The sequence below is a fragment of the Hippopotamus amphibius genome, chromosome 7 (assembly GCF_030028045.1).
Source record: "Hippopotamus amphibius kiboko isolate mHipAmp2 chromosome 7, mHipAmp2.hap2, whole genome shotgun sequence".
NCBI lineage: Eukaryota > Metazoa > Chordata > Mammalia > Artiodactyla > Hippopotamidae > Hippopotamus > Hippopotamus amphibius.
This window is the reverse complement of record NC_080192.1, coordinates 91,554,064-91,581,693: the sequence shown is the minus strand read 5'-3', so window position 1 is coordinate 91,581,693 and position 27,630 is coordinate 91,554,064. Positions and strand designations below refer to the sequence as shown.

The 27,630-nt window shown below is 40.7% G+C and overlaps 1 protein-coding gene across 10 annotated transcripts in view; it reads right to left on the bottom strand.

The window, feature by feature from the left end:
• Positions 1-26,133, bottom strand: part of C1D (C1D nuclear receptor corepressor) — a 34,860-nt gene extending 8,727 nt beyond the window's left edge. Inside the window, exons 1-2 of one of the 10 annotated variants that reach the window (XM_057741822.1) lie at positions 10,423-10,463; positions 4,506-4,746 (exon numbers count right to left, since the gene is read on the bottom strand). Coding sequence is in view for 3 of the 10 variants with exons in the window: in XM_057741815.1 (XP_057597798.1) it covers positions 9-29 (21 nt within the window). In the remaining 7 variants the exon portion in view is untranslated. The other 9 variants (XM_057741820.1, XM_057741818.1, XM_057741826.1 and 6 more) reach the window with 9 other exon arrangements.
• Positions 26,134-27,630: the final 1,497 nt, after the last annotated feature.

Sequence of the window (27,630 nt, the reverse complement as noted above, 5' to 3'; positions counted from 1 at the left end):
TGCCTCACCTTGTCTGGTTTCCAGGGCATCACATTTCCTTGGTTTCTCTCTTACCTCACCGGTTGCCTTCTTGGTCTTCTTTGCTGCATGCTTCTCATATCCTCAAGCCTCTTAACCTTGAAGTGCCCAAGGGCTGTCCTTGAATCTCCTCTCTAATTTACTCCCTAGGTGAGCTCTGGGTTTAAACTCCATGAATAAACTGATGACTCCCAGGTTTGCATCTCCAGCCCTGACCTTGCCACTGAACTCCAAATTTACACATCCAACCACTTACTCAATACCTTGATTGGCCGTCAACAGGTTCTCAAATGTAATGTGCTCAAAGCCCAATTTCTAATCTTGCTTACTTTCTCTTGTAATAACCTATAATGGAAAAGCACCTGCAAAAGTATATGTATCTATGTATGTGTATATACAGTAAGTCCCTTACACACAAACGAGTTCAGTTCTGAGAGTGTGTTCAGAGGCCAATTTGTTCATAAGTCCAACAAAGTTAGCCTAGGTACCCAACTAACACAATCAGCTATATAGTACTGTACTGTAATAGGTATATAATACTTTTCACACAAATAATACATAAAAACAAACAAAAAATAAAGAAAATATTTTTAATCTTACAGTATAGCACCTTGAAAAGTACAGTAGCACAACGGCTGGCATTCAGGGGCTGGCATCCAGTGAACAGGCAGTAAATAAAGATACTGTACTACTGTACTCTCTACAGTACTGTAAAGTACACAAAAGTACAACCACTTGTAGAGGATGCACGCATGTGACAATGTACACCAGACACATGAACTAACTTACGTGACTGGACATGCAAACTCACGTTCACATCTTTGAAAGTGCGCAACTTGAAGGTTCATATGTGGGGACTTACTATATATATGTGTGTGTGTGTGTGTATGTATACACACACACACACACATATATAACCAAATCACTTTGCTATATACCTGAAACTAACACAATGTTGTAAATCAACTAAACGTCAATTTAAAAAAAAGAAACTAATCTTGCCTACTGCAGTCTTCCCCATCTCGTTTCATCGCAACTCCACCTTTTCCACTGCTCAGACCTAAAATTACAGAAGAATCCTTGACTCTTCTCTCTCACCCTATTTTTAAAACATGCTCAGAATCTAACCATGTCCTACCACCTCTACTACTACCACCCTGGTCCAAGCCTGTCAGAGCCATCATTGTGTCTTGCCTGGATTGTTGCAATAGCCTCCTCAATGGCTTCCTTGTTTCCATTCCAATAGTTATTATCAAGAAAGCAAAGTGATCATCGCAAATCGAAGTCAGATTCTATCATGCCTCTGCTTGGAAAGTTTCAAAGGCTTACCACCTCACTCAGTAAGAAACAAATTCCTTATAATGGCCAAAAAAGCCCTGACTCTCTGCTGCCTCCTCTGTGACCTCATCTCCTCCCACTCTGCCCCTGGCTCACTCCACTCCAGCCATAATGGCCTCATTGTGCTTCTCCTTCTCATCGGGCATGCCCCTGCCTCAGAGCCTTTGGAATTGCCTCCTTCCTAGAATGTCTCTCCCTGACCAAGGGCTCCAGAGCTCATGACTTCACCTCTGCTAGATCTCTACTCAATGTTATCTATTGGTAAAGCTTTCCTGACCATCCTATTTTAAAATGCATACCCCTCCTCTCATTCCCAGCACTTCCTATAACCTTCTTCACCCTTTGGGCCTCAACAGTACCTGACATATTTCATTTATTGTCTGTCTACCTCCAAAAGAAGGTAACTACATGAAAACAGGCAGTTCTGTGTTACATTCACTACCACTGCCTGGCAGTCAATAAACATCTGTTGAATGAAAAAACTATAACAAAATATTGGGAATAATCTAAATAGTCATCAATAGGGGAACAGTTAAATGAATTTTATACCACATCCACCCAAGAGACCAGTAAAAATAAAGAAGTAAATCTTTATGTAGTAATACACAATAAGTGGTGGGAAAAAAGTCATAGAACATAGTATGTAACACATAATGTGCCTAACACATGCCATTTGTTTAAAAAAAAATGTATATATAGATATGTACAAAAAGGTCTGGAAGGAGACACAAAAACAGACATTCTCTCTGAGAAGAGGTAGGAATTGGGAATAGGATCAAAGCAGACTCATGTTTTTAACTCTTCATTCTTCGTTGTTTAAATTTCATTATTTCAAACAGCATGACAAAGTTGCAATAAAAATAAACAATCATTAAATTTAAATAAAGGCATATTTTAATAAAGTATTTTGGCTTTTAAAAAATACTGCAAGTATAAAAAACACAAAAAAGCCTTTATTTGATTGTGAATTTTTTCATCCGATTTTTCTATTAAAAAATATTTCCCGCTGAAGAATCATGATGGGGATTTTTCCGGCAATCATTCCCTGTCCCCAAGCCCCAATAAACAAGTAGTTATTTATTGTTAAAATGGGTTAGGGTGAACACTGAAAGCAAGGCAGTAAGTAAGAATAATGACTCTCATTAAATCTGAACTGAACCACTTGCCTTTTTCCTAACTAAAAAATAAAGGCACAGTAGATTGAAAAATAAAGGTGGTTCTATTATCAGAAATTCTCCCCAATTCAAATGATTTCTTCTCATATTTTATACAGACATTTCCCAAGTATTTGTTCCTTCCACAGGAAGCAGTGCAAGGAGGGAGCTGCAGAAACTGCCCTCCGTCCCCTTTGTTACTGAGATGCCAGGATGAAGCAGTGAATGGACGGTTATCAGCAGCAACTGCCAACATTTGAGCCCCACTGCCTGTGAGCCGGGCACTACCCTAAGCATCCACAAACATTCATTCATTTACTCCTCACAGGAAACAAAGGGACCCAGAGTGAGGTTCCATAACTTGCCCAAGACTGTACACGGTAAATGTCCAAAGAAGAGAAAGAAGAAAAGAACTCACCCACCTCTGCTCCTCACTCTCTGCCCAGTTCTGCAGGCACTCCTCACCCCTCCACCTACTCCTTCTAAAGCGCAGGCTGCAGAAGTTGCAGAAGTGGAGAAAGTGGAAGAGGGCATGAGAGAAGGTGCCTCCCTTCATCCCTCAGTAAGGTCTGGCTAAGACTCAGGGGCAGAGGGGAGAAACCTTGCCCAGCAATCCCTACAGGATTACTGCCATTCCTTCCCTCCTCTCGCTGGTGATGAGAGCCACAGCATCGACAGGAGAAAAGAAGGGGTTCACGACATCATCCCCTACCTTCTCCTCTCCATTCTCTGCTTCAGGGAGCTGAGCGCAGCTGGGAACCTGGGAGTGACCCCTCACCGCTTCCTCAGGCCCCAGTCCCATCAGTCCTGTCAAGAAGGCCTCCTTAATCTCCTTAGCTACAACTAAGGCTTTTTTCTCACTAACTAGATCATTTTAAGAGCCTTGGAGTAGTCTCCCTACTGTCTATTTTTCTCCAATCTCAATGTTAGGACGTTACAAAACATGACTTTTCTATAAAGGTAGCCTGGTCATGGTACACGCCTGCTTAAAATCCTGAAACAGCTCCCCACCGCCTTGAAGATAAATTTCAAACCCCTAATATGGATGTCAGGCCCATTACGATGTGGCCCTTGCTTGTCTGACTAGCCTCATCTTTCGTTGCCTCCCTCTTCCAATCCTATAGCTAGCTGTAGCCACCATGGCAGTTTTCCAAATGCTCAGTCTAACCTTTCACCTGTGTGGTTCTCTATACATGAACCACCCTCCCCACTTCACTTTGTTTAAACCCTGCTTATCTTTGGAGGTAAGATCAGGTTTCCCTTTAGCAGATAAGACTTCTCTGAGTGTCACGCTCCCATTCTGTCTGGATAAGCACAGCTACAAGTTCTCATGTCACCTAAAACACTATTTGGTGACATGTGTAGACTTACTTAACTTCACTTTGACTACAAGCTCCCTGAGGGGGCCGTGTCATATTGATGTGTCACCAGTGGCTGATACCCGGAATGACTTTATGTCTCAATTTGCCCAAGACAGTCCTCGTTTATGCCTGTTTCAGCTCATCATCTGCTCAGCTCCCCATTTCTCTCTCAGAAGCCCCCGTTTGAGAAATAAATTACAGGGTCTCCCTAAACAAAAGTAGGTCCTCTGACCCTTGCCACCACTCCTCACCCCACTTTGTTGGAGAACATGAGAGCCTAGAGAGTGGCTCCTGGTACCAGCTGGGGTTCAACCAGAGCAGCAGAACCAGGAAGAGACATTTGGAAGAAATGTATTGTAAGAAACTAGTACATGCAATTGTGGAGGCTGGTTAAGTAACTCTAAAATCTGCGGGGCAGGTGAGCAAGAAAGAACACGCTGGAACTCCTGGCTGCAAGCCAAAACTGCTGTCCACAGGTAGATTCTTTTTTGTCAGGAAGCTTCGGCTCTGCTTCTAAAGCCTCCCAATTAATTGGATCAAGCCACCCAGATTATCTAGAATAATCTCCCTAATTTAAAGTCAACTGTTTGTGTATTTCAACTATATCTACAAATACCTTCAAAGCAATACCTACTTTGGTGTTGGACTGAATGTCTGCAGGCTGCAGCCTAGCCAAAGTGACACATCAAAAAGACCATCATACTCCTTGAAGCCTCCAGAACTATAGCCAGGAAAGGTATATTCCTGGCATCCATCACAAATTGTTGCTCTGACAGCTCTTTTCTACAATAGCCATGTTATTGATGATTGTCAGGTGCCCAAGTAATAAAACTAGCGTTCAAATTCCAGTTAACAAATGTGGAAGAAATGATAACCTTTAAAAAAAAAAGAAAATCACAGATTCAGGTAATGATCACCAACAGATAAAAGGGAAAGTTTATAATAAAGGAGTGAGACTGTCACTACCGGAACCCACAGATCAGTCTCCATCACTAAAAGTAGGACATAAACATATCATGAACCTCCTGATGTGAAGCAACGTTATGTACACAACACCATCTGTGCAGCACTTCCAACTCCCCAAAAAAGTTGAGTCTCAATCTAATTGAGCCTTTAGAGCTAACTTCCAACATAGGAAATGTGGAGGATAGAAAAACAAGTTTAAGTCACAATAAAGCAAACCCACAAATCTGGAATGAGAAATACTCTAAAGGACAACTGACCTGGTTTCCATAAAATGTAAACGGCATAAAGAAAAACTATGAAAAAGGAAAGGAGGGAGAGAAAGAAGAGATCTACCTTTTGATCTAACAACCAAATGGAATGTACAGACCTTGTTTGGACCTTAATTCAAATAAACTAAGTGTAAAAAGATATTTTTGAAAGAAAGAAACCTGAACCTGGATCGCATACTAGATAACACTAAGAAATTATTGATAATTTTGCTATGAAATTAGAAGTCAGCTATAAAAATGACATCACAGTTCCATAAGAAAATACCCCTATCCTTTAAGGACATACACTGATGCACGTAAGGGTAAAATTACAGGACATGTTGAATTTACCTTAAAAAAAAAAAAAAGCTAGCCTTCAAGGATTAGCCATACTTTGAGAACAAAGAAAAGAACCTATGTACATTATTTCTATAGTAAAATTAGATAGCCAACCCACAAATTAACTTTTAGAATATAACCCAGTTCATAACTGAGGAACACCTAAATAGAAAGTATAGTCTAGAATACTCAACTATATCTCATTTCAATTCCAAATATAATTTGAAGTGAGGGGAAGGTAGGTTACAGGGTGTTCACCAGCTCTGTGATAGTTGCTGAACAACTTATAAAAATAAGACAGAGCCAGTGGCCTCAAATGAGGTTTGTATTACTAACATTTCCAACAAAGGCTGATGTTCCAGTGTCTAACTACTTTCATAATGTCACAAATTTCATTATAAAAAAAAATCCTGATGCCTTATATCTTACTTGGCCCTTACAAAAATGTATGCATGCAAAATAAATAAACAAACCAAGCCTAAATAAAGTCACATGAAAAACCAGGGAAAAATAATTGCAACATAAAGACAGAGAAAAGAAGCCTCTGCAAATCAACTTAACAACACACAAGAAAACCTATAATCCAAAAGAAAAATGAACAAAATCAGCAGTCCACATAACAAAGGAATCCAGGTGACCGATAAGCATAAAGCTGCTCAATCTTACTCATAATTAAAGAAACATAAATCACCAGAACAAGATGCCATTTTTCATCTCTCAAACAAGCAAAACTCAAAAAGACTGATAGTTACTTGATATGGACAAAGGTGAGAAGAAACAGCCTCTCATTCACTATTAATCGGAGTGTAAATTGAGCATTCTGGAGGGCAAATTTGGCACTTATGCTTTAAAAGTGTATATGCACAAACTGACCCAGCAATTTTACTTCTCAAAATGTACATTTTCACACAAGATTATGTTTAAGGATGTCCACTGCAACACTTTTTAAAAACACATTAAAGCAGGGAACAACCTCCATGCTCATTAGCAAGGACTGGTTAAATAACATGATGTATTCATTCAATAAAATACTCTGCAGCAGAGAAAAATATGAAGCAGAGTTTCAATTCCTGAGATATATTAAGTGAGCAAAAACTGAAGAGCAGCATTTATAATATAACCCATTTGTTTTTTTAAGAAAAAAGATTTATGAGTGTGGAGGCGTACTTCTATATGCATGTAAGTTTCTTAAAAAATACAAAAGAAACTGTTAATTATGGTTACTTCCGGGAAACCAAAGCAGGAAGGTAAAGGAGCACACTTTAAGAATTAGGATCTCTAAACAATATGTGTAATATATTACAATAGTAATAAGTTTATAAACAAAATTTTGAACTGTTTGAAATTTTTAATTTGGTCCCAAATATGCCAGATAAAATGGCATTTCCCCCCAACTCAGCAGTTGCAGTCAAACCTATATTCTTTAGCTCTCTTATATTCAAAGGGATTGCGTTCCCTACACCTAAATTTTCTAGCCACCATAAGGCCACTTTCTCTCTATTCTCATGGTTCAAAAGCCTTTCTAGCCTTGTTCTCTCTAGAAATGCCTCCTAGAGTTTTTGTGAGGACTCCCTGCCACCACGTTTGTGTTTGGCCTGCTTCACTCGGCTCCCTCACCAACAATGCCTTCTCAAGGAAGCATTCCCTCTTGCCTCCGTATTAAGTCACATCCACATACAGTCTCACAGCACAATGTATTTCTCCATATCGTTGCTGTAATTTTACATTTCCATGATTATTTGATTAATGTCCATCATCCACACTGGAAAGTAAGCACCTCGGTGCAGGGCAAGTCTTTGCTCACATACACCCCAAGTATCAGGGCAGCATGTCATAGATGCTAAATAAATATCTATTAAATAAATCACTCCTCAGTGCCTGGCATGTAGTCAATGTTGAGTAAATGTTACTCATTTACATGGCACTGTGGAGTATGTGCTAGGAAGAGAGTAGGGATAAATAAAGCAACTGTCAGACAACCGGGAAAGGACCCAGTGGAAGTTGGGTAGCATTAATTTTGGTCTTTTGTGAATTCCTTTAGCAGGGTTCAGTAGTCCTGGAGCAAGAACAGTAATCCAGAATGAGGAACTGGCTAATGGACACAAAGTAAAGGACTTGCAAAAGCATCTTTAAAACAGCTGACTGGGAGTATGGCCTTGAAGGAAGAAAAGTAAGGCTTTTTCCTCTGCTTGGAATACCCTCTCCCCCCACTCCTCCCCTGGCTCCTGGGCCTAGTAAAACCTACTAATCCTTTAAATCCCACATCAAATGCCCTCTCCTCTATAAAGGCTTCCATATCTCCCAAACAAAAGTAGTCTCCTCTTCCTCTTTGCTCCCAAGGTTCTCCAGACTGTTATCATTTATCCATCAATAACACTCCTTTTCATGTGTCTAGATAAATCCAAAAATGTCAGTCCTCATTTATCTGATCCATAAGCTGCATCTGAGAACAGTGAATACATTACTCCACCCTGAATGCCACAACACTAAAATCTCAAAACTGTCCTGTCCCCCGATGGCTGTTCTTTCTGTCTACTTTGTTGGGTCTTCATCTCCCCAATTCTATAAAGGCAAAAATGCCTAAGAACTCAGGTCTTGTACTGCTTTTCTGTCTACATTCACTCCTTTGGCGATTGTCTGCGGTCTCACAATTTTAAATACCATCTGACAACTCCCAAATGTTCTTTTCTGGCAATGACTTCCCCACTGAACTCCAGACTTGGTAGACTTAATTGCCTACTCAACATCTCCACTTGGATGACTAACAGACATCTCAAACTTAACACATCATCATGAACTCCCAACTCTCCCTCACAAACCTGCTCCTCCCATAGTTTTCCACTTCGCAGTTAATGGCAATTAACCCTTCTAGTTGCTCAAGCCCAAAACTTTGACAGTTCTCTTTTACGACCCACATTCAATCCATAAGCAAATGTGTTAGCTTTACCTATGAAATACATCCAAAATTGAACTGATACTCACCATAGTCACTTCTTTCCAGCTGTGAAGCTGCTATCATCTCATCTGAATTATTAAAACACCTTCCTAATTAGTCTCCTGGTTTTGCCCTACCCCTCTCTCCAACAACCTGCTCTTAACACAGCAGGCGGAGTGATCCTACTAAAAACCTAAATCAGATCATGTCACTCCTCTGCTCAAAACTTTCCACTGGTTATTTACCCACTGTATCTCCACAAGATTAACATAAAGTCTTGTCACCTATTAAGTACTTAATAACTATTTGTTCACTAACTAAAGACAATGAAAGTAAGCTGGAAGCAAATTTTGGAGACTCTCAATATCAGATTAGGAGAGTCACCATGTGGATCCAAAAGAACATATATAACAATGTACATTCCGGGGCTGTTTCCATCCCTATACCAAGTAGAGTTACATACAGTTATGAACCTAGCCAGGAATAAAACCAATACATAATTTGAGGGGAAAACCAGAGAGACACCCGCAGATTTTGCATCAGAATTCTATTAACATAATGACTTTTTTGCACTGCATTACCTTAGAAAATACAAGTCTCTCCATAAACATTATTGTCTTTGGCAGATAGTCCATGCTAGTGCAGCCTGTAACTCTCCTTCACACTTACAGTAAAATCATGGAGAAAAGATAGAGATGCTAACCTCTAAATACAAATTTATCCCAGTCTCGTAACAGAAAAAGATACAAATTACAAAGAGGTTGCTCAAGATTGAGATGAATAATTAAATCAGATTACAATGAAATTACTTCTGTTGTTAACTCTAATGTTTAATCCGAACTGGTGTCAAAATTACTGACGTGAAGCTGCAAAATTACCTTCCAAAACTATGGAATTTGCTCATGACAATATTCTCATCTCACCTCAGGTGTATTGTGCAGGTTAAATGAATAATACAGGCAAAGTTTTTAGGACAGTGCCTGGCTCAGGACTCAATACATTAACTAGTAATAGTAGTTATTATTTTACTAAAGTGAAAATGATCAAACACCCCAACCCAGTGGGAACTATTTTAGAGCCATATTTGAAGAGTCAACTGTTTGGAAACAGTCACTAACTGACATAAAACATATAAAGAGCCATTTGAAAATTTTAAAACAGTTACGAAAAGTTATATCACCTCTGAACTGGGATACACACAACATAGCTATCTGAAGGCAGCTGTAACATCTTTTGACTCAGAACTATTTTGATTATTTTGAAAAACCATTATTCACACTATCATCATTTTCTCTTTCAACAAAACAGTGAGCTCTATCATTTCCATCAACCACACTTCTCGGAATTTCAATAGGGATTATTTGGTTATTTCCGAATTCAAAGTCAACATTCGGTTAAGTCTCGGGTCAGTCTACCATCAGACAGTCCAAATCGATTAATAAGCGGGCAGCAAACATCTCATTGGGACAGATACATCTTTATCAACCCAAAACTGAGTTGCAGTCAACAAACAGCAAAGACACAAAAGGTATTTTCAAACAGAAGTTTCAATCACACTAAACTTTCCTGGGCCATAAAGAAACACCACTTTTTTGAGATTCCATTAGATTTCACCTTAAGGTCGAAATTAGCCTACCATCTCAGGTGAGCTAATATTGCAGCGCCAGGCTGCATATATTTGAATGGTAAACGCGGACGACATGTGAAAGCTACTCCCCTACACCTTCCACTTTGGCCTTCCTCCCTCAACCAGGTTTGAAAGCATTTGAAAATTAACTGTGAAATCACGTGCTTTCAATCTCTCCGCCCTCCAGTACTTGAGAGGCGGAGCTAAGAAGAGAGAAAAACGCGAAAGGCCAGACCCAGAGACCTAAGGACCCAAGATAAGCCAAATCAGGAAAGCGGAAGTAGGGGTCTCCCAACGATGCTTCCCCAACGCTCGCATTCGCCCAAGGCTACGCAGCCCAGCCCCGCTCCTCACAGTCAGCGGGGAATGACAAGGGGCTCCCAGGAGAAGCGGACTCAGAAGCACGAGAAACTCCAACCCCAGCTCTGAATAATACCTCCCAGGCCTTCCACTCCTGCTTCTCGGAACGCAGTCGGCGGCGGTGACGTCAGTAGCGCGCCGGCTCTGCCCGCGGCGGGAGCGGCGCTCTCCGATGACCTCAAGCTGCTCGCCCCGCCCCTTCGCTCCCTTCCCTTCCGCCCTGCGAGGCGATCTTCTTCCCGCGAGGCAGGACGAGGCTGTGGGAGGGGGTTGGGGCGGGGCGCCTGTACCTTTTTCTAGGTTTGTATTTGGCCAACGCCCACCGAGTTGCAAGCTGAGCATATTGAACCAGATAAAAAAATGTTAGTTACTAAAGCCTTGGGCTGGTTTTTACGTTCGCTGAAACTCGTTCCAGGGCCCCGGTGCTTACTACGCTCCCATTGTCCTCAAAATTAGCCTCCAGAGTAGCTTCCCAAGTTATCCATGGTAAAAGGACGGGTGCTTTGTTTTTCCAACGCATCGCTGCGAGATACTTTTGTAAAACACAATGAAAATGAATTGCTTGAAAAATGGAAAAAAGACAAAACATGGAGCCCGGGTTTATAACTATTTCAATAAACATAAAACTGCATTGCAATAAATGAAATCAGAACAAACAAAAGAGGAAAAAAAGACAAAGACTGCATGTCGTTAACTGAACGATTAGGAGCATCGTTTTTACATTCCTGACTTTACTATTACACAGTCGTAATTTAACAAAAAGTTAATGTATGAAATAGCGATTTCGTATATTAAACGCACTTTGAAGTGACAAGAGCACTTTGAACAAACTCCGTGTGTGTCAGTATCTAAAGTATTTAAAGGTGCAAATGAGCTTTCTTCTGGTTTGATATTCTAACCTAGTGGAATTAAAGACAAGGCTTCTGGTTGAGGGTGGTGAGTATCTAAACTGTTTCTCTGTTTTGTTTTTACACTCAGTAGAGAAACAGAGATAAGTTGATGGGAAAGGGAGAAGAGCTTTCAAAGCAATTTCCTCACGCTAAGAATATTCATTTTTATCTAAACTAAAACAAATGATGACATTTTCAAAATTCATCCTCAGTCCTTCATCAATTGCCAGTTCCAACAATTTATCCTTTAAAGTTATCTTTAAGATTAAATTATCTCTTGATGAAAGAAATAGATTCCAGATTTTACACATTGTTAGAGTCACAATTACAAACTAACCTTAAATATCACAAGTTGCAGTGTGATCCTCCTACACATAACAACTACACAATCCACACAAAATGGGACTGACAGTGTGTGTTCTACAACATCAAAACTAATCTGTACCCTACTCGAGAAAACCAGTTCACTGATCTTAGTTGGAGTTGTTGCAGGAAGGGAGACCCCTTCCAGGGCCTGAGAGGGGGCTCTTGTCTACCACTCAGAAATAAATTGTCTGAGGAGACACACGTGCTGACAAAGCAAGAGACTTTATTGGGAAGGGGCGCCTGGGCAGCGAGCAGGAAAGTAAGGGAACCCACGAGGACTGCTCTGCCACGTGGCTTGCATTCGGGGTTTATATGGTGATGGGGTGGGTTTCCAGATTGTCTCTGGCCAATCACTCTGACTTAGGGTCCTTTCCAGTGGCGTGTGCGTCGTTTAGCCAAGATGGACTCCAGTGACGCGAGTTCTGGGAGGTGGGTAGGACATGTGGACTGGCATTTCCTTTTGACCTTTCCTGTATTCTTCCCGTATTCTTTTCCGTATTCTTCCAGTTGGTGGTGACTTGTTTGTTCCCATGCAAATTGTTAGTTCTCATGCATATTGCTATTGTCTGCCTGGCCAGGATGGGCAGTTACAATCTGTGTTTCCCCTAACAGAGTGAGGCCAAATTGTCATAAAAGTTTTTGAATGATTATTCTCAATTTCTGCGTTCATCTCATTGGGGACAGGTAGTAACAAATAGTTTGGGGATTGGCACCAGTCCAGAGATCATATTTTCAGTAGCGCTATCATTGAAAGTTCGATGCATAACCCTACCAGGAAGACTGTTAAGATTGGGAAGGCTGAAACACCCAGAATAACTCAGAACCTGACAGTTCATCCAGCACCAAAGTGATAAGGAGCCTTCAAGGCAAATTGTCACACCTTGTGTCATTTAGGTCATCAGGAAGCAAATACTGAAATGGAGTTAGAAGTACAAGAGGTTTGGTAGTGTGGGGGAAATGGAGATGCCTCTGAAAGATAAAGATGGAGGAAGCAGGATTGAGAAGAAAGCCTCAGACCATGACAGACATCTGCCAGGGTTTCGGCCACCCCAACAGTGAGTTCCAGAGCAAAGAATGCCCCACAGAGGAGACCACATTGGGCAGAAATGGCCAGGCATTGGCACCCACCTCTACATTCAGCCATTGGCAAGAACACGGCTTCAGCTTAAAAACTGAAGCGGAGTCTAAAGATGCTGCCAGGAGGCAGCTCTCAGTTAACTGCACTTCTACCACAGCAGGTAAATTCTTTCTTAAAGAGAGATCTGAGGAGCACATCACCTGAACTTCCGTACACCTAACCACCATACCACTGTAGCACCACAATCCCATGATTTGTTCAACACATTTTTACTGAGTCCCTATTAAATGCCAGACCTATTCTACTTCTTATAAGTAGAGCAGTGGAAAAAAAAAAAAGTCCCTCCTGGTTATGGAGCTTACATTCAAATTTACAGCTGGGGATACCTCCCCCTCTTCTTTTCCTCCCTTGTCTTTCACCTTACTTCCCTCTTCTTTTCTTTCACTGTATTTTTTCTCCTATAATTCCTGATTTCAACATTTAAACCTTCCAGACGCGTGCCTGAGTATTGCTACCAGAGAATGCCCAGGTGGTAAGACTTTGCTACCTTGAAACCAAAAGTAGGGACTTCCCTGGTGGTACAGTGGTTAAGAATCCACCTGCCAATGCAGGGGACATGGGTTCGATCCCTGATCTGGGAAGATCCCACATGCTGCAGAGCAACAAAGCCTGTGCACCACAACTACTGAGCCTGAGCTCTAGAGCTCTTGCATCTAGAGCCTGTGCTCCAAAATAAGAGAAGCCACCACAATGAAATGCCCGTGTACAGAAACAAAGAGTAGCCCCCACTTGCCACAGCTAGAGAAGGCCTACACAGCAATGGAGACCCCATGCAGTCGAAAGAAAAGAAAGAAACCAAGGGTAGGAGTTTTTAGAGGATGAGGAATTGATGCCATCACTGTCTACCTAAATAACCTCAGTAAACAAGCCACTTTCTCTTTTTCCTTCTATTGCCTTGTCCATCTTCTTTCCTTCCTTCTTCCCTGCCCCCCACCCCATGTCAAGGAGTACTTGATTGATTTGAAACATTCTGGTGAGATGAGAATATTTAAATAGATTGTCAGCTCATGTGTCATTCTAAAAACACAGAAAAATGATATTTGTTACATTATTGTCGTAGTCCCTTCATGCTGCTATAACAAAATACAGACTGGGTGGCTTATAAACAACAGACACCTATTTCTTACAGTTACGGAAGCTGGAAGTCCAAGATCAGGTTGCCAGCATGGTCGGGTGAGGGTTCTCCTCTGATTGCACCTTCCAACCTCTCGTATCTTCATTAGGGAGGGAGCTCTCTTGGGCCTTGTTTATAAGGGAGCTAACTCCATCATGAGGGCTCCACCTTTATGAGCTAATCACTTCCCAAAGGCCCCACCCAGCTCCTAATATCTTCACCTTGGGCATTAGATTTTCAATGTATGAATTTTGGGAGTACATAAACTTCCAGACCAGAGCACTCATCTGTACCTCACTGTGCTTTATTGCCCTAAATGATTTACATCAAAAAATGGAATAAATTCCTAGAATTAGCCATTTGAAAAAGTAATCGGGATAAGGCAATGCTTATTTATAAAACTGATTACTGTCATACTCTTGTAAATCTAGCTGTATAGCAGTCTTCAAAAAAAATCAATGTTTATGGATATAATGAAAATAAATATATGTATTTATTACTCAGAACGAACCCTTCCTTTGAATTGCATACAGCTCTGTTCTCTGATTTCAAAGCTGCCTCCTGCCATTCCCACATGAAGAATAACCTGAGTTTTCTGGATTGATGATCAAGGATTCATATATATATATATTCTTTTTCATTATAGGTTATTACAAGACACTGAATATAGTTTCCTGTGCTATACAGCAGGTGCTTGTTATTTACCTATTTTATATATATAATATTGTCTATCTGTTAATTCCAAACTCCCAATTTATCCCTTCCCACCCTTCCCCTTTGGTAACCATAAGTTTGTTTTCTATGTCTGTGAGTCTCTCTCTGTTTTGTAAATAAGTTTATTTGTATCATTTATTTTAGATTCCACATATAAGTGATATCATATGATATTCATCTCTGTCTGAATTACTTTACTTAGTATGATAATCTCTGAGTCCATCCATGTTGCTGCAAATGGCATTATTTCATTCTTTTTTATGGCTGTGTAGTATTCCATTGTATATATGTACCACATCTTTATCCTTTCATCTGTTGATGGACATTTAGGTTGCTTCTAGGTCTTGGCGACAGTAAAGAGTATACACAGCCAGTCTTATGCTAAGAAGATGAAACTCATTAAAGAATCATAGGGCTGAGATTCCTTCCCATTGACAGCACTCATTTGTACTTACTGTACTTTGTTATTTTCTTCCTTAAAGGTTTAAAGGAGCTCCTGATACCATTATTTGTGCTTTGTCTTCATGTAGTTGACAGCTCCCTTCCTACCCACACTGTTCGTTAAATTCTTGCGAGGAAGCTATGGTGTGTGCAAATAAAAGTGCCAATTCATTTCTGATTTGATTCCATCATAATCATATTGTCAACTTTATAAGATGTTAACTAAGGAATAAGAGATGATTGGGTGTGTTTTACGAGGCCATTATGACAACCTGTTATGCCATCTAGTGAGCCAGCCATGAGGGTAAAATGCAAGAGTTTCCAGCTGCTCCTCACTAAGTGTTAATAGTTCCATTAAACATACCTTAATGGGGAGTCTCTTCTTGTCCCATCGTGGGTGTTTAATCATTTCTTTTGTTTGGGGATTTTGCCCCAGCAGGTCCTCTGAGGACCCTCTCAAGAAGAAAATTAATTGGACAATTCACCAGGTTATGCGTTCTCATGTGTTCTTATGTATGCATAAGAAATTCTTCCACTTCTGTTAAAAAAATTAAAGTTCCTCATTGCAATGCAGTTTTGACACTAACTACTCAGAGTTAGGTCAGACGTTACAGGCTAAGGACACAGTAAGCAGACTCCCCTTACCTCAGACACAAGCCCAAGCTCCTGGGTTCTCTGGCCACCGCATTGCTGCCAAACTGGCCACAAATTTGGAAGTTTCCACTACCCCCCCAAGCTCAGTAATTCACTAAAATAAGCTGACAGAAGTCAGGAAAGTGTTATGATCTCAGTTTTATTATAAAGGATCCAAATCAGGACCAGCCAAATGAAGAGACACATAGGGCAAGATCTGAGAGGGTCTCAAACACAAACCCTTGTGTCCTCAGGACAGGTCACCCTCTCAGCCCATCAATGTGTGTAACCAACAAGGAAGCTCACCTGAGTTTCAGGTGTGCAGAGTTTTGGGGGGGGGCTCCATTACATATGCACGAATGACTGAATCACTGGCTGCATGACTGAACAAAATCTCCAGTTCTCCTCCCATATGGCACTGGTAGGGCCTGGCTCAAAGCCCCAAGTCTCTAATCACATGGTTGATCTTTTCAGCCTGGACAACACCCATCCTGAAATTACCCAGGTACCCACCATGAGTCACTTCATTAGCATAAACTCAGGTGGGGTCTGAGGGGCCCACCATCAACACCAAAGACTCTCCTACCACTTGGGAAAATCCCAGTAATTTAGAGGCTTTCTCCCTGTAACCAGGGACAAAGGCCAGACAATTTCTTTGTTATATAGCACTAATAAAAAGTAACAAATAGTTCACATAGGCATTTGGAACCCAGGTTTCAAGCAAGGCTGGAATTGTGTACTGAAACTCTCCTTTGTTGACTTCATATGACTACTCATAGCAATAGAGATAGGACAATAATCCCAAAACCTGGCCTGGTGAAGTAACTCATGATGAGAAAGTACTTTTGGCTCCCAAAGGAAATGGGAAAATGAGTATGCTGCTAGTTATAATCGTGGTTCAGTAATTGGGCTAATTTAGAAGGCAAGGTTGGGTTATCCAACAGTTTCCACAAAAAGGAGGAATTCAGAGGAAAACTTCTGGTGAGGCAAAACTCACACATCCCATAGCTTGGGCTTGGGGAATAACCAAGTGAAGACGGCAGGTCAACACAAGCGTCTTCGGTAGTGGGAATTTGGATTGCCCATGCTGGGGACTCAAGCGCCAGTAGCCCTTATCAAGCCAGTTAATTTATAGGATTGTAAATCACAATGAATATTTGAAGTGCTGAGTCCTGTCCTTTCCCAAAGAAAAACTGGGACCCTACAGGCAAAAGGAACTGTGAAGGTGAAAAAATTTTCCAGATAAACTCAAAAACCTGTTTATGCTAGCAAAATAAACTAAAACATGGCAACAATTATCCTGACTCACAAGACTGGACATGTTTGAGTGGAGGCATTTGCGGTAATTTGCAATATCTTGGACTTGCTCTATCCCATGACTTCCACTAACTGGAAAATAAATAGCTCTCCGTGGAGAGGACCCCATTTTTTGGTAAATTTTCTGTAAAACCCCTGTCCCTAGAGTGAAATTTTGCATCTGGATACAGGAAATGAGCTTGAAAATCCAAATTACCAGAATTAGCTTAATCTCATTAACAACATAATTAATGCTCCACGTTCAGAAGTTAAGTATTTAATGTAAAAAAAGGGTAGGGTGTTGTGTGGTTCTATTTGCTTGCTTTCTTTGTTTTACAGGGTGGGTAGTAGAAATTTCTTATTTTCATTAGCAACCACTCTTGATGTGTGTTTCACTGTAAATGGGAGAGGAATCTCTGTTTTTATGTCTTATGTCAATAGCATATTTTTCCTTTCATATTAAATAATAAATGATATCTCACTAACTTATGATTATCATTCTCCCAAGCACTTGTTAGCCTCACTGAGCAAAAAACGAAGCAATCAAGTCGCACTGAATCTCTTCCTTTGGCAGCCGACACACAATAGCCCTGGGGGGACCTCTCCCAAGCTGATGCCTCTATTGCTCCCTTTCCACGCTCACTTTCATCAGTGTCTTGATCTCTAGCTGCAATCATCAAATAGCAATTCAGAGGAGGCGGCATCAAAGTATAACTTGCAGATAAACACAGTAGGGAATTGGATCTGCGTTCAGATCTGGCACTTCTTTGGTAAACTCCTCAGCTAGATTTCCAGTTTTTAAGGACAATGACCTCTTTTCTCCCTCCCTAATTTCTTTTTCAGAGCCTGGAACATTACTACAACCATGTCTAGTCATTGATTGGCTAGTTGATGATTAGCTTCATCTTTTTACCTATTATATAAAGAAAAGGCTAGGAGATATGTAAACTGGTTAGTATAAAGAAAGAAATCTGACATCATTTTCCTCTCAATTAACAAAAATACAGTGGAAATGTTATACTAACAAAGTTGTTAGCAGGAAGAAGCACATCTATATTTGAAAGGAAAAAGAAATATGTTCTGTTCAATCGGTACACCTAAATGTAATGTGTATACAATTTCAGAAAAAAATATATAGCTATATATGGTAATGGCATTTGGGTGAACTTTTTATTCTATTTTCCAATAGAAATGTTCTTCCCTGTTAAAATTTTATATTATGTTGAAATTAAGAAATACAAAGAAAAAACAAGACAGATACAGTTTTGTCCATTAAAAACGTATTAACTCTTTAATTAGAAAACTTTAGAATAAAGTATTCCATTAAAAATAAATGGATGAAATAAATAAATAAATAAACAAATGGATGGATGGATGGTAGGCCTTCCCTGGGGGCACAGTGGTTAAGAAACCACCTGCCAGTGCAGGGGACATGGGTTCAATCCCTCGGCCAGGAAGTTCCCACATGCCACAGAGCAACTAAGCCCAAGCACCACAAATACTGAAGCCCGAGAGCCTAGAGCTTGTGCTCTGCAAGGAGAAGCCACTGAAGTGAGAAGCCCATGCACCACATGGAAGAGTAGCCCCCACTCGCCGCAACTAGAGAAAGCCCGTGCACAGCAATGAAGACCCAAAAAAGAAAGAGAGAAAGAAAGAAAGAAAGAAAGAAAGAAAGAAAGAAAGAAAGAAAGAAAGAAAGAAAGAAAGAAAGAAAGAAAGAAAGAGAAGAAAGAAAAAGAAAGAAAGAAAAAATAAATTTATAAAAAATAAATAAGTAAATGAATGGGAAAAAAGTCAGCCTTGAGAAACTTCCCACTCTGAAAAGGGAAGTAAAGTTATATTAATAAAAATAATTTTTACCATTGGTTTATTGGTAGCACTTATGGCTATGACAGCTTCAGAAGTCTCAAAAATAGACTTTGTAAAGGCAACTGCAGCTACAGCCGTACTATTTTAGATAAAGTAACCTTTCTAAATGGAGAGTATTTATTTTACAGCCCTTTTTTTTTTTTTAAAGATTTTACTTTATTTATTTACTTGAGTTTTGACTATGTTGGGTCTTTGTTGCTGTGCATGGGCTCTCTCTACTTGTGGCGAGCAGGGGCTACTCTTCGTTGCAGTGTGCGGACTTCTCTTGTTACAGAGCACAAGCTCTAGGCATGCAGGTTTCAGTAGTTGCAGCACATGGGCTCAGTAGTTGTGGCTCATAGGCTCTAGAGCACAGGCTTAGTTGCTCCGCAGCGTGTGGGATCTTCCCGGCCCAGGGATCGAACCCGTGTGCCCTGCATTGGCAGGCGGATTCTTAACCACTGCGCCACCAGGGAAGCCCTATTTTATGGCCTTAATGTAAATCAACGAGTGAATAGTTTAGCCAAATATCGAGTACATATGTTTGTCTTTTCTCTGTCTAAATGTTTGCCCCAAACCAAATTAACTCAATTATGCTGACGCTGTAGAACTTGGACTAGATCAAGATAACATAATAGGCAGGAAAGACAGGCAAGATTCCAAAGACTTATGGCTTAAGAAAGAGAGGAATTTTGTTGCAATGACCACATAGGTGAGGCCAAGTCCTACACCTCTATAATAATTTGTGAACCACTGTTGTAGGTTGATTTGCGTCCCTGCCAAAAGATATTGCAATCCTAACCCCCAGTACCTATGAATGTGACCTTATTTGATAATAGGATCTTTGCAGATGATCAAGCTAAGATGAGATCACTAGGGTGGGTCCTAATCCAGTATAACAGGTGTCCTTATAAAATGAGGTAAATTGGGACACAGAGAAAGAAACATACACAGGGAGAAGGCAGAAATCAGAGTGACATATTTAGATACATCAAGCCAAGGAACACCAAAGTCTGCCAGCAAACCACCATGGGGTAGGAGGGAGGCATGGGACAGATTCTCCCTCACAGCCCTCAGATGGAACCAACCCTGCCAACACCTTGACCTTGGACTCTTGGCCTCTGAAACTATGAAATAAATTTCTGTTGTTTAACCCACCCAGGGAATTTCATGGCGATCCGGTGGTTAGCACTTCGTTTCGCACTTCCACTGCAGGGGACCCAGGTTCGATCCCCGGTCAGGAAATTAAGATTCTACATGCATGGTGCAGCCACAGAGAAAAAAAAAAAAAAGGTAAGCTACCCAGTTTGTGGTACTTTGTAAGGAGATCCCTAGGAAACTAATACAGTAACCATTGCTTTGTAGGCTACACAGGTGACCTAAACAGGAAGTTTAGATTTAAAACCAATGTGACTTTTTTTTAAGTCAACTTCATGAAGGTATAACATATACATTTTAATTGTGCAGTTTAATGGGCTTTGACAAATGAGAGACCTTTCCAATTAAGCTGTAAAACATTCCTTGGGGGACCTCCCTGGTGGTCCAGTGGTTAAGACTCCAAGCTTCCACGGCAGGTGGCACAGGTTCAATCTCTGATCAGGAACTAAAATCCCACATGCCTTGCAGCACTGCCAAAAAAAAAAAAACAAAAGAAAAAAATTCCTTGGGCAGTTCAATTAAGCCCCTTTCCAGTCAACCTCCCAGACGAGCCTCCCAGGCAACCAGTACTTCTTTGTCACTATAGATTGATACTGCTGGTCCTAGAACTTCATATAAATGGAATAGAATCATACAATAAGTACTCTTCCTTCTCTGCCTTCCTTCACTTAACATTAATTTTTTTTTGACATTCATCTGTGTTGTTGGGTAGTGGTCGTTAATTCCCTTTTGTTTTATGTATGTATCACAATTTGTTTCTCCATCCAGCTGTTAGTGGGTCTTTGTGTTGTTTAATTTTTTGGTTATTCTAAATTAAAAAGCTATGAACATTCAAGTACAAGTCTTTGTACAGACATGTATTTTCATTTCTTTTCAGTAAATACGTAGCAGCAGGACTTCTGGGCCATATGATAAATTTATGTTTATGTTTTTAAGAGACTGTCAAACTGTTTCAAAAGTAGCCATAGCATTTTACACTCCTACTTTTCATACAAGGGTCAGCAAACTTTCTGAAAGGGGCCAGAGAGTAAATATTTTCAGGCTTCTGGGACATATATGGTCTCTGTCATACATTCTTTATTTCATTTTACAACCCTCTGAAAACAGAAAAGCCATTCTTGGCTCAGGAGTCAGATAAAAGCAGGCCCCGGGTTGGATTTGGCACCATTGCCAATTTGTATCAGTCAAGGTTCAACCAGAAAAGCCGAAGCATTGGGTGATACAAACATAATTAGTGATTTGGCCGTATACATTTGGCCTTTCACATCTGCAGGTTCCACATCCGGGGAATTCAACCAACTGTGAATTGAAAAATAAAAATTTTTCAGTTCCAGAAAGTTCCAAAAAAGCAAAACTTGCATTTGCTCCTTACTGACACCTATTTACATAGCACTTACGTTGTATTTACAACTATTTACACAGCATTTACATTGTATAATGTATTATAAGTAAAATATAAGGAAGAATGTGTGTAGGTTATATGCAATGTTATATGTGATTTTTACCTCAATAAATTTTGAAGTTAAAAAAGAAAAGAATCGTTAGTAAGTAAGGATTTTAATCATGATTGAAAATATGACGCATATGCTAGAACTATTCTGTAGGTTGCAGACTTCCACTGCCACCAGAGGCAGCATCAGGCAACCTGTGATCAGTCTTTGAAGAACGGGTGAACTTATTAGAATACAGTACAGCTGGCCTGGTTGGTAAAGCCTATCTATGGGATAAACAACACAGTTTTAGGAAATAAAGCCACAACTGTGGATACACGAATGCAGTGATTCTCAAACTTGCCTGTGCATCAGAATTACCCGGAAGGCTTGCTACAACACCGATTGATACCCCAATCCCGCTTCCCCCAAAGTTCTGTTTTTTTTTTAATTTATTTTTTTATTATTTTTTTGGGGGGTAAACCAAGTTCAATCATCTGTTTTTATACACATATCCCCATATTCCCTCCCTCCCTCAACTCCCCCCCCCCCCACCCTCCCTGTCCCAGTCCTCTAAGGCATCTTCCATCCTCAAGTTGGACTCCCTTTGTTATACAACAACTTCCCACTGGCTATCTATTTACCAATTGGTACTGTATGTATGTCTGTGCTACTCTCTCGCTCCGTCTCAGCTTCCCCTTCACCCCCCACCCCCCCCAAACCTCGAGTTCTCCAGTCCATTCTCTGCATCTGTGTCCCTGTTCTTGTCACTGAGTTCATCAGTACCATTTTTAGATTCCGTATATGTGAGTTAGCATACAATATTTGTCCTTCTCTTTCTGACTTACTTCACTCTGTATGACAGACTGTAGTTCTAGCCACCTCATTACATATAGCTCCATCTCATCCCTTTTTATAGCTGAGTAATATTCCATTGTATATATATGCCACATCTTCTTTATCCATTCATTTGTTGATGGGCATTTCGGTTGCTTCCATGTCCTGGCTATTGTAAATAGTGCTGCAATAAACATTATGGTACATGTTTCTTTTGGGATTATGGTTTTCTTTGGGTATATGCCCAGGAGTGGCATTACTGGATCATATGGTTCTATTTGTAGTTTTTTAAGGAACCTCCAAATTGTTTTGCATAGTGGCTGTACCAATTTACATTCCCACCAACAGTGCAGGAGAGTTCCCTTTTCTCCACACCCTCTCCAGCATTTGTGGTTTCCAGATTTTGTGATGATGGCCATTCTGATCGGTGTGAGGTGATACCTCATTGTGGCTTTGACTCGCATTTCTCTGATGATTAGTGATGTTGAGCATCTTTTCATGTGTTTGTTGGCCATCTGTATGTCTTCTTTGGAGAAATGTCTATTTAGGTCTTCTGCCCATTTGTGGATTGGGTTATTTGCTTTTTTGGTATTAAGCTTCGTGAGCTGCTTGTATATTTTGGAGGTTAATCCTTTGTCCGTTGTTTCACAGGCAACTATTTTTTCCCATTCTGAGGGTTGCCTTCTAGTCTTGTTTATGGTTTCTTTCGCTGTGCAAAAGCTTTTGTTTCATGAGGTCCCATTTGTTTATTCTTGATTTTATTTCCATGATTCTAGGAGGTGGGTCAAAAAAGATCTTGCTTTGATGTATGTCATAGAGTGTCCTGCCTATGTTTTCCTCTAGGAGTTTTATCGTGTCTGGCCTTACATGTAGGTCTTTAATCCATTTGGAGTTTATTTTTGTGTATGGTGTTAGGAAGTGTTCTAATTGCTTTCTTTTACATGTTGCTGTCCAATGTTCCCAGCACCACTTATTGAAGAGGCTATCTTGTTTCCATTGTATACTCGTGCCTCCTTTGTCAAAGATAAGGTGCCCATATGTGTTTGGGCTTACTTCTGAGCTCTCTACTGTATTCCATTGATCTTCCTTTCTATTTTTGTGCCAGTACCATACTGTCTTGATCACTATGGCCTTGTAGTAGAGTTTGAAGTCAGGAAGCCTGATTCCACCAATTCCATTTTTCCTTCTCAAGATTGCTTTGGCTATTCGGGGTCTTTTGTGTTTCCATACAAATCGTAAGATTTCTTGCTCTAGTTCTGTGAAAAATGCCATTGGTAATTTGATCGGGATTGCATTGAATCTGTAAATTGCTTTGGGTAGTACAGACATTTTCACTATGTTGATTCTTCCAATCCAGGAACATGGTATGTCCCTCCATCTGTTTGTGTCGTCTTTGACTTCTTTCATCAATGTCTTAAAGTTTTCTGCATACAGATCTTTTGCCTCCTTAGGCAGGTTTATTCCTAGGTATTTTATTCTTTTGGTTGCAATGGTGAATGGGAGAGTTTTCTTAATTTCTCTTTCTTCTCTTCCGTTGTTAGTGTATAGGAATGCAAGAGATTTCTGCGCATTAATTTTGTATCCTGCTACTTTACTAAATTCATCAATTAGTGCTAGCAGTTTTCTGGTAGAGTCTTTAGGGTTTTCTATATATAATATCATGTCATCTGCAAAGAGTGACAATTTTACTTCTTCTTTTCCAATTTGTATTCCCTTGTCTCTTTTAATAGTCTTTACTGTAAAGTCTAATTTGTCTGATATGAGTATTGCTACTCCAGCTTTCTTTTGACTTCCATTTGCATGGAATATCTTTTTCCATCCCTTTCCTTTCAGTCTATATGTATCCCTTGGTCTGAAGTGGGTTTCTTGTAGGCAGCATATAGAAGGGTCTTGTTTTTGTATCCATTCAGCTAGTCTGTGTCTTTTGGTTGGAGCATTTAATCCATTTACATTTAAGGTAATTATTGACATGTGTGTTCCAATTACCATTTTCTTAATTGTTTTGGGTTTGTATTTGTAGGTGTTTTCCTTTTCTTGTGTTTCCTACTTAGAGAAGTTCCTTTAGCACTTGTTGTAAGGCTGATTTGGTGGTGCTGAATTCTCTTAACTTTTGCTTGTCTGGAAAGCTTTTGATTTCTCCCTCAAATCTGAATGAGATTCTTGCTGGGTAGAGTATTCTTGGCTGTAGGTTTCTCTCTTTCAGGACTTTCAGTATATCCTGCCAGTCCCTTCTGGCCTGCAGAGTTTCTGTAGAAAGATAGGCTGTTATCCTTATGGGTTTTCCCTTATATGTTGTTTGTTGCTTTTCTCTTGCTGCTTTTAATATTTTTTCTTTGTGTTTAATTGTCATTAGTTTGATTAATATGTGTCTTGGTGTATTTCTCCTTGGGTTTATTCTGTATGGGACTCTCTGTGCTTCTTGCACGTGGTTAGTTATTTCCTTTCCCATGTTGGGGAAGTTTTCCACTATAACCTCTTCAAATATTTTCTCAGACCCTTTCTTGTTTTCTTCTTCTTCTGGGATGCCTGTAATTCGAATGTTGTTACGCTTAATGTTATCACTGAGGTCTCTGAGACTGTCTTCTATTCTTTTTATTCTTTTTTCTTTTTCCTGTTCTGTGGCATTTATTTCCCCCATCCTGTCTTCCAACTCGCTTATTCATTCTTCTGCCTCAGTATTTCTGCTGGTTATAGCATCTAGAGTATTTTTAATTTCAGTTATTTTGTTTTCCATTGCTGTTTGTTTTTCTGAGTTCTTATGAACTGTTTCTTGTACTTTCTCTATTTTGTTATCAAGATTTTGTATCATTTTTACTATCATTACTCTGAATTCTTTTTCAGGCATTTTTCCTATTTCCTCCTCATTTATTTGGTCTTGTGGGGTTTTTTCCTGCTCCTTTGCCTGCATGGTGTTTCTTTGTTTCCTCACGGTTGTCCAAACTTTTGGGGTTGCTTGTCGTGGCGATAGAGGTGTTTATAGAAGACTGTCCAAGCCTCAGATAATATTTCTGTTTCCTTAGAGTCTCAGCTGTAAGTGTCCTTCTCCTCGCCTTGGGTTTTTTTTGCATTACTCTGTGGCCAGCAGAGCTTCCTTTATTGTTCGTCTGTAATTGTCGGTATGTGGGGAGGGAGAGGGTACAATAGTGGCTCCTTTCCCTGGGAGTGAGCGAGCAGGGGCGCACTGTTGTTTCAGTCGGGCTTGGAGGTGCCTGTTGCAGAGGGATGCCGGTGGCTCAGGTGTAAACAGAAAGTCTCAGAGTTGGGCCTCTCTTGGGGTTTTTTTTTTTTTTTCTCTGCAGTGTACCTGCTGCCGGCATTCCAAGGGGTTTTAATGTAGCCCCGCCCAAGTGCCTGAGGGTACTTGTTCTCCCTGAGCGCCTTAGGTGGCCCACAGGACATCTCTCCACTGCCTGTTGCAGAGGCGCCAAAAGAGAGAGAGAGAGAGGCTATGCGCGCGGCTCCTCCCCCCCGCCCGTGAGCCTGCAGCCTCCAGCCGCCATCATGGCCGGGCAGCTCTCAGGGGCAGGCACTCCTCGCTGTGGACCTCTTCCCTCCTGTCCTCTCGGTCCGTCTCCTTACTGGCAACAATGTTTCTCCCCCTGAACCAGCTCTCCAGTTCCCACGCTCCCGCTCCCGGACCCTCTGTTCAGCTGTGGATCGACGTCTTGGTCTGGGATCGCTGAGCTGCGGTGCGGACCCTCCGTATGTTTCTCACTCCCTCCCGTCTGCCACAGCTCCGCCGCTTTACCCTCTTTGAGCCATCGTAGATGCCTCCCTACCGGTTATGTCGGGATCCTTGCGGTCCCTTCTGGTGTCTGAGGCCATCCGCTGGTGTTCAGCTGGTTCTCTGTGGGAATTATTGCGTCCTTCGGTGCATTCCCAATGCATCTGTGGAGAGGGATGCATTCCACGTCCCTCTACTTCGCCGCCATCTTTTTCTCCCCCGCCCAAAGTTTATGATTCAGCATGTCTGGGGTGGGGAGCTGAGAATTTTCATTTCTGGCAGGTTCCCAGGGGCACTGATACTGCTGGCTCCAGACCACACTTTGAGACTCACAGAATTCTTAAGTGAACTCTGGAAATCTATGCCCACTGTATTTTTTTTAAGGTTTTTTTTTTTAATTTTTTAAATTAATTAATTTATTGGCTGTGTTGGGTCTTCGTTACTGCACGTGGGCTTTCTCTAGTTGCGGAGAGTGGGGGCTACTCTTTGTTGTGGTGCACAGGCTTCTCTTGTGAGGCACAGGCTCTAGGTGCGTGGGCTTCAGTAGTTGTGGCTTGCGGGCTTAGTTGCTCTGTGGCATGTGGGATCTTCCTGTACCAGGGCTTGAACCCATGTGCCCTGCATTGGCAGGCAGATTGTTAACCACTGCACCACCAGGGAAGCCCTATGCTGATTGTATTTTAACAGATATAAGTTCTGTTTGGTTTCAGGATGTAGATAACTTCTCTCCCTGATATTGATTACTATTAAAAATAATGGGGGAGATGTTTTCCGAAAGACAAATCTTCTTGCCTATCTGAAAAATTTATTTAAAACCAGTTGAAAGGCTTGAAGATCAAATTGCTGCTTGGGGACTCCCAGAGCATAACATATAAACAGTCATGAAGAAAACGACACAGACATCTAATGCTAAATGAGTTACTATAAAAAAATCAGTCTGCTGTTACCATTTAGCCTTGTCTGGACTAAATATTCCTAGGCTACAACCTAACTCAGGCCTGAAATAGATTTTAAAAAGATGAATTAATAAATCTAAACTTTGTTTTATTTCCCTATACTTTCCATTCCTGTTTTTTCCTTTCTCATCCTGATGGGTCTTTCTTTTTCTACCCTTTCTTTTTTCTTTATTCAATGACTCCACTTTAGTAAATACCTCCAAATACTTTTTCTCTTTTTGCAGAGCTGCTAAGTACTTCGTATCAAGTGTGAAGCAGAACAGACTGCGTAAAGGAATCTGTTATAAACAGCTGGACTCAGTGGGTTTGAGCTAAACCCAGTGTATTCTCTACGTGGCTCCAGATAACTTTTCCAAACTAATGCTATTATGATGTCAAGTGGAAACAGCTCCCCCCGCCCACCGCATCTTATGAAATTATCACCCTGTCCTTATTGAATAGTGAGTATAACACAGTTAATTTTTATGTGTTTAGCCTACCCACTCGTTCAAATGGGAATAGTGAAGCCATTGGGGCAGGGCTGGGCTATGAAAGAAATATCAATTAGTCATGTTTAGAGGAGCCCAGAAATTATGTTGATTTGCCAGTGTGAGCTCTGGCAACTGCATTTTACCATTATCAAAGCCAACTCACAGAAGCTTAGTTTCTGCTGTGGGAGAGGAGTCATTGAAAATGCAATACTTTATTTCTCTTACATATTTGATGTCTATACAATGACTTGGTGGATTTTATGAGACTC